The 7,500-nt window shown below is 38.2% G+C and overlaps 1 protein-coding gene across 1 annotated transcript in view; it reads right to left on the bottom strand.

Moving 5' to 3' along the window:
* Positions 1-443, bottom strand: part of LOC119571140 — a gene marked incomplete at its 5' end in the record, with an annotated part of 1,955 nt that extends 1,512 nt beyond the window's left edge. The window contains 2 exon segments of the mRNA XM_037918584.1: positions 1-98; positions 101-443. The exon segment at positions 1-98 is cut by the window's left edge and continues 1,512 nt beyond it. Coding sequence (XP_037774512.1) covers positions 1-98; positions 101-443 — 441 coding nt within the window.
* Between the last annotated feature and the right edge of the window lie 7,057 nt (positions 444-7,500).

Genomic DNA, 7,500 nt, shown 5'->3' with positions numbered 1-7,500 from the left:
TTTTATACTTCCAAAGAACAAATGTGAATGAAAATCTTTTTCAAGAACCAGCACATTACAAGAGAAACATGTCACATATCTTGCTTTGTAGTCTCCATTCCATCTGTTTTGATAGATACATCTTTGGTTTCTGTTTGAGTCATCTTCATCTTTACTGGCTCTTTAGGCTTTGTTATTTGTGAAGAATTAAATGGAGAACTGATTATTTTGGCCTTTTTCATTTTAACCTGAACTTCTGATTCAGAGTTCTGTCTTTTCCTTTTACTAACGGTTATCTTGCCCTTGTCTGGAGACTTCATCTTTTGCTTTTTAGTCAGAGACTTAGGACTCTTTTGGTTCTTCTTTTTCACAACTTTCTTTTGTTTGGGCTTTGCTGCCTTCACAGATTTGGATGGAAATTTTACTATTATCTTTTTTTCTTTTGCTTTGTACTTCTGACTCCAATTTCTTTTTTTTCTTACATTATTGTCTCTTTTCAACTTCTGGCTTTTGGGTGTGTTCACCTTATTCTTCTTAAGTTTCTTGTGCTTACTAACTTTTGCTGGCAAAGTTGACTTTTTCTTTGATTTGTTTTTTGTTTTAACTGGTGGCATAATGATGTTTAGAACTTAAATTTAGCAATCAGATGTCGGTGGTTATCCAGCATGCTCTTCTATGTTCTTGCATCTATTCCAAGGTAAAGTCCCTATGGCCTTTACTATTAAAATATCTTCTCACTCGAGCTGTTTGGTTTGCTGCAGTCATTTGGTCCTCTGCCTACCAACAGCACAGCAATCTGAAAAAGAGAGCTATCAATTCCAAGTTCTTTAGGAAAAGTTCCTTAACATAATTATCATGTGCTGATGGTTCCACTTGTAAGAAAGAAACAAAGAAAGATATAATGAAAGAAAAAATCACCACCTATCACATAGATGGTTACTTTCATATTATAAAACAAAAAATTGCACAAAAATATAGAATAGACTATCAATTTAGAATATAAGCCATAAAGAATAAGTCAAGAATAAAGTTAAAACTATGAAGTAAACTATAGAAAATAAGATCAGACAGCATACAAAGTAAGGGTTGAAGATGCAGCATACAAAACTAGTATATATGATAAAGAATGTGCAACATTGTCAGTAAAAGTAGTGGAAGAGGAGGAAGGGAGAGAGTATATGTATTTTAAGCAAAAAGGAATGTGTACAGTTCTGTAATAAAGACAATGAACTCAGGAGGGAGGGGATATTTCATACAAGAGTTGGGAAGACTACTGCAAAACCAGCACCAAAGGTATCCATGTAAGCATTGATACTGGAGGAACGACTGGAGACATGGTCAAGGAAACAGGTAAGAAAGACATAAGAGCGGATTCTTGGTGTAAGGAAAAACAGAGGAGCAAATACAGGGGAAAGGTATAAGCCATGGAGGAACAGAATGGACAGAAAAGGGAAGAAGTTGGAGATGGTGGGAAGGGGGCATGGGAGAGAAGAGTATCAATGTGAATGGCGAAAGGAGTGGGTAAATGTGGAGAAAAAACAAATGTTGGGGAGAAGATATCAAGAGATAGTTAGGTTGGTAAGGAAGAATTGGTGGAAGCAGGCAAAGCATCAGAAAGAGAGAAGGGCATGGCATCAAGAGAGAAATGGCATGCATGACTGAGCAGGAGGCCTGGGCTAAATGAAGACCAAGACGAACCAGAAGGGAGGTACAGGTAGAAGAGTAGATGTGGCATCTATTATCAGGGTAACAAGACAGGAATTTTGCAATCTGAACCCCAGGATATATGGGAGAGTCTGTAAGATTTGGAGGCAGCAGTGAGCTCTTTCTTTTATGGAAAAGATATGGTCTTGCTAGGATAGTTTGGGGTAAAAAATAATGTCATGGAACTTGCCAGAAGAACAGTATTGGAGCGGAGCATCATATAAGCACAGTGGAAGTTGGGGACCTGCACGTGCGTGAGAGAAAAGGATGGAGAAGGAGATGGAGGTAGAAAAGTGAAAACTATGATTAACCTAAACCTGACTGGCATGGCATGGCATGTATGTCCATGCCATACCCACTGGTGGTTTATTTTAATGATTGTTTTTACACATAGATAACTACACTTGTACTAAGTCACCAACGAGCCAATTATGAGTACTGCCTGTCTCACCTGTTTACCTTTTTCCTGGATTTTTGAAAATATTTCATGTGATCTTATATTGTTGTTACTAATGTCTATAGCATTATAGTAATTATAATGTTCATTATAAAAATAACACCATCGATATTCATAGCATTAGAAAAAAAAAAAAATCAGGGAAAGGTGAAATTAGGTACGGTCACAAAGTCTACTAATTGACTCTATTATGGCTAAGCACTAGCAGAAATGTCTCTGCACTATGTGCAGAAACATTTCACACACACACACAAAACTTAATAATAATAATAATAATAATAATAATAATAATAATAATAATAAAAAAAAAAAAATATTCCCAGTAGCATTGGGTTAATGGCTCAGGAAGATACTGATTATATTGCAAACTGAAGGAGTTGGTTGAGAGTAGGTATGGATGGGCCAGAGCCAAAGATGGTTAAATCATCAACATGTAGTGATGACTGGGTCCCTGGAGGTAAAACTGAAATAATGTCAACAATAGCAATAAAGAATAAGGTGTGGGATCCCTCCAAACTGAGAAAAGATGATGCAGAAGAGGCAATTTTGACCTGGAAAATGTGTTAGGAGAGGAAGGACTTTATAAAGAAACCCATGTTTCCATGTATGCTTAAAGAGGAAAATTGTTGGAGAATGTGCTACCACCATGTTGTATCATATGCTTTTTCTAGGCCAAAGAATATGGTTGAAGGCATGGTGTGCAAATACACATGTAATATATGTTTCTAAATGAGCAAGGGGGTCAGCTGTACTTTGGGTAGGGCAGAATCCAAACTGGGAAGGAGAAAGAAGATTGTGAGATTCGAGATATGATATCACATTAAGCAGAAGTTAACCATTTGCTCTAGTAGTTTGCACAAACAGTAATCTTGAGGGGTGGTACTTGATTTATTGGATTTCAAGAAGGGGAGGTTAAGAACTTCACACCAATGAGGAAGAAAATTTCCTGTCATCCAAATGTGGTTGAAAATAATTAACAGGAAGGAAAGAGAGGAAGATGGAAGGTGTTGAAACATGCAAAGTTTCATGGGCGTTGTGGCACAACTGTAAGGTAGATATTGAAATTCAGAGGGAAAAAAAAAGAGTGTTATAGGATCCATCAGAGGATAGGGAGAATGTGATGAAAGTGCATTCTCTGGTGGCCTTAATGGAAGAGATGTGTGGAGAAAGGTGAGAGTCAGTAGTGACATGGTTGAAATAGTCACCCAGTTAATTAGCAACTTGGAGAGGATCAGATATGAGATTATCTTGTATATGGAGGATGGAGGCCAGATGGGGGGAAGTTTGCAAGACAGCTGAAATATATGTACACATAAATTTTGTTTTGTGCAACAAAGACAGGCAGAATCTCCTATTTAGTTGAAGGGCATTATTGTGACATAAGGGATTCATGTGTGTACCCAGGAGAGAGTGGAAGGGATAGTTGGGATGGATAGCAGGTTGATGTAGATGGAGCTGGGGGGATGGGGTGTGTTGGAAGGGAGTAGGAGTAAGGGTTGTCTGAGGAGTTTAGGAAGAGGTAGGTGGAGGTGAGGGTGTGGTAGGAGAAGGGTAGAACATTTAAACTGTCTGTTATGAGTAGAGCAAGAAGGGAGAGGGGTAGGTGTCGGAGCAGTGGAGTGGACTGGACTGTCTGGATTTAGAATGGTAAAAGAATTTGACTGGGAGAGGTATGGGTTAAAAGTGGAAATGTTAGTCGGAGGAGTAGGTAGAGGGGGGGATATAAAACATCTTGGGAGGAAAGGGGAGGAGCAGAACAAACATTATTAGAGTAAGAAAAAATCTGATGTGATTCCTGTTTGGCCTTGCATAGAGTGAGGCCAAAAAATCAGAGAGTTGCCACTTCAGACTCAAACTTGTAGGTAGGGCAGCTCCTATAAAATACATCAAGGGAACCACTACAATTAGCACATGTGCATGACTGTGTATAACAGGGAGATGGTGACAGTTCTGGTACAAGTATTGAGGGAGGGATGAGGTTAGGGAAGAATGGATTTGACAATGAAGTCTGGTCAGGGTTGATAATGCTTTACCATGGATTTTGGATATAACTATAGCAGGTGGGAATGATAAGGATGGCTGCAGAAGGAAACTTGCTACTTGTTTCTGAAGACACTGCTGGAAAGACACTGTCAGAGTAGGGGGCTTATAAGGGGATCACAGAAAATTGATCCCATTTGGCATCAGCATTACCATGATGCCAAATGGCAAGTATGTGTGCCATGTACTGTCATCTGCTCTATGTTGTATGTGCTTAACTGCTGTTCAGTTGTCTTGACTGCAGTCACGGATGCAGTACTGCCTCTTAACCTACTCATGCATGCCTGGGTAACATCTTTTCATCATGTGGGGTTGGGCCTCCTCTAAGTTGTGCAAGCTAAACATGTATGCACTTGTTTGGGCCTGGCTGCAGCCACTGAAGTGAGACAGGCTCTCAAAAGAAGGCTTAAAACCTCTTTTTATCCTGTCATGCCATAGCTGAAAGCATAAATGGCTGGGGAATTTTATGTTTTCTGCACTTCTAATCCCCCCCCCCAAGCCGCTGGCTCCATGCAAACCCCAATATGGTGCTGGGAGCTCCTGTTGTGAGTGGGTTAAAGTATGTTTAAAAATCTCATTTTAGCATCATTTAGTGAAAGATATTTTACAATATGCTTCAGTCAAAATTACAGAGAGCAAGAAAAACGTACCTTTCCCATACTTCTCTCAAGTAGCTGACTACATGCAGCACAAGTGCATGACTCAGTATGGTGTAGGAAAGACTCTCTGTCATTGGGTGAACAAATATTCAGCCTTTATTAATAAAATAGTGACTAAAGAATTACTACAGTCAGTATGTATCATTATTTGTATTTAGTCTAAACTGTAGTAAATCATACATCTGCAATTTACACCTTTCAAATTAAAGGCGACTATTCATATTTTATGAAACTGGTGAAGTATGTAGATTTATTTCCTTTTTATTGTCATAGAAAACTGCAGAAAAGGCAGTTAAACATAATTGTCAAAAATCCACTGAAATTAATCAAGCACTTGCCTTGGTGGTATGCTCTTGGTGTCACCAGAAAACAAATTAATTTAGTTTCATCACACAAGAAAGAGCTTGTAGGCCACCCTGATGATCTGTCATTGAATAAAGAATAAGTCAGATCTCTGTCTTGCTGAATATAAAAGGTGGAGATTTGTTGGTCTTCGATATAATGATACAAGTGAAAGCAATGGTATTTCTTTATGTTAGGAGTCTAAGTCCCTGTTACTGCAGCCACTCCTGGAAATCCACAGACATTGCTGTATGAAAAGAAAAGAAAAGGAAAGGAAAGGAAAAAGACAAAGACCAAACAACTGTGGACTCTCCACATAGCATTTGTAATAACCTATTTTCTTTATTTCTGATGTTATTTTTTGCTTGCACATATTTCATGTATTTGTGAGCATAGTCCTTCCCTTTCTTTTTAAGATAGCATCATTAGATTTTCCCTATCTCAATGCCATCGTCCATTATGGTTGTGCAAAACTGAAATTATATCTTTCACTCTCATGCTATTGGTACAAGTTTCCAACAGCACCAAACAAGTGTACCCATCCTAAATGTACAAACTACCACAAACATTGCCATAGGAGCCTAAAACCTTATACTGAAGGCTTTACCATCAAACTCCCTAAAAATTGTCACATTTCTGTACCTGGGGGTAAAGAAATGACCCTTCCAACATGTTTTATGGGTTCTTTATGCCCATTTCCCTAGGTTTTCCCCATGCAGTCACACTGGATACTTAATAAAAAGAAAAGCCTCCTCTAATATCAAAGACTGGAGGTGTGAGAGTAAAAGTTATATTATAGGTAATTCTTTGGTTTCACACAGCCATCTAACTTTGTAATAATTATTTAGTGGGTACTAATGCACTCAACAGAGGAAGTCACTAACTCTGTCACAAAATTTATTCAACAACCTAAGGTGTCATTCTTGGGCATCCCCTTTGAGTACTGCTGATGAAGCCTGATGAAAGGCTCTGTCCCCCAATAGCCCACCGGGTAATTATGTCTTCACCTTGGCAAAAACAACTTTTTTTCTCTATGAGAATATCACCTAGGCAAAGCATAGATGGGTTTTCCCCATTCTTTATGACAGTGACATTAGATTTTCCCTATCCTAGGATGGCCATAAGATAAATGTACATCAAAGTATTACCTACAATTTCCCAAAATAAACAATTTGCAAACCAAATACCATAGAAAACTGGCTTACTTTTTATCATTCTGTCCATTACAGACAAGGTTTACCTTGTATCATAAAGCTGCATAACATTGAATCTTCCCAAATTATCTTACTTTCCTGTCATCCCTCTTCCTGAGAGCTCTATTAGTTCCATGCTACAAAAAAAGCTCCTCACTGATAAGCACTTCATTTAGGGGGAAGCTAAAATGCCCACGCCCGCAAAAATGTCAACAAAAATGTGACGAAAGTAGAGATAACCTAAAACACGGGGTTTTATAGTTTTGAGACAAAAAGATGAAAGGCAGGCATGTGGTGATATTTAGATTACAGCTTTTACGTCTTGGTTATGCTAGCTTAGCTCATATGGATAAAAAAATTCCTAATTACACGTCACTACTTGTGATAAGGAGCCCCTATCCCAATGAAAATCTTTAATAACACACATTTAACAAAAATAATGCTACCATATGACGCATTTCCTTTTGCACGTATTCCCTTTTTTGTTTGTTTGTCGGAATACCATAAGCATGTAATCAACCGCTCTCTAGCCCCATGAAAATATTTAGAGAACACCAGGGTGGCCTTAATATTACGTTACTTTTCAAAGGGGTGATACAAGGTTGTTTCTTCCCCTCGCACAAAACAAGGTTTAGACCACGGAAACTATTTAAAACAATTTAAAATATAGACAATTGCAATAAAGTTTTTTTCAGCAGGAGGTTGAATGACGATTTTCTCAAAGCACAGACAGAGAAAACCATGGTTATTGATGGGGGACTAAAGAAAAGAAACTGTAAGCGAGAGAGAAAACAACTACAAACAACTCAATCAAACATAATATTATAGTGTCTTATAAACAAGAAAACATGGTTTGAGTTATATTTATAAGTGGTGCCAAAGTGACGCCACGGCTGTTATTAGAAGAAAACTGCATTACACATCTGCGGGCATTTTTGGGGCCACAAGTCGAGACTTGTGGTTTGAAAAATTTTGGTAAATAAATTAATTAATTTAACTTACAAACATGGGGGGCACCGAAGTCAAACCAGACAATGTGAGTGGTTATTGTCAGAATACGTTTAGTTCACATGATATACTGACAAATGCACGGGGCAAGAAGTGCAGATGAATCTAAATAAGTCGT

This window comes from Penaeus monodon, unplaced genomic scaffold, assembly GCF_015228065.2.
Source record: "Penaeus monodon isolate SGIC_2016 unplaced genomic scaffold, NSTDA_Pmon_1 PmonScaffold_5288, whole genome shotgun sequence".
Classification (NCBI taxonomy): domain Eukaryota; kingdom Metazoa; phylum Arthropoda; class Malacostraca; order Decapoda; family Penaeidae; genus Penaeus; species Penaeus monodon.
Note: the sequence above shows the minus strand (reverse complement) of the source record. Positions and strands in the feature narration are given on the sequence as shown.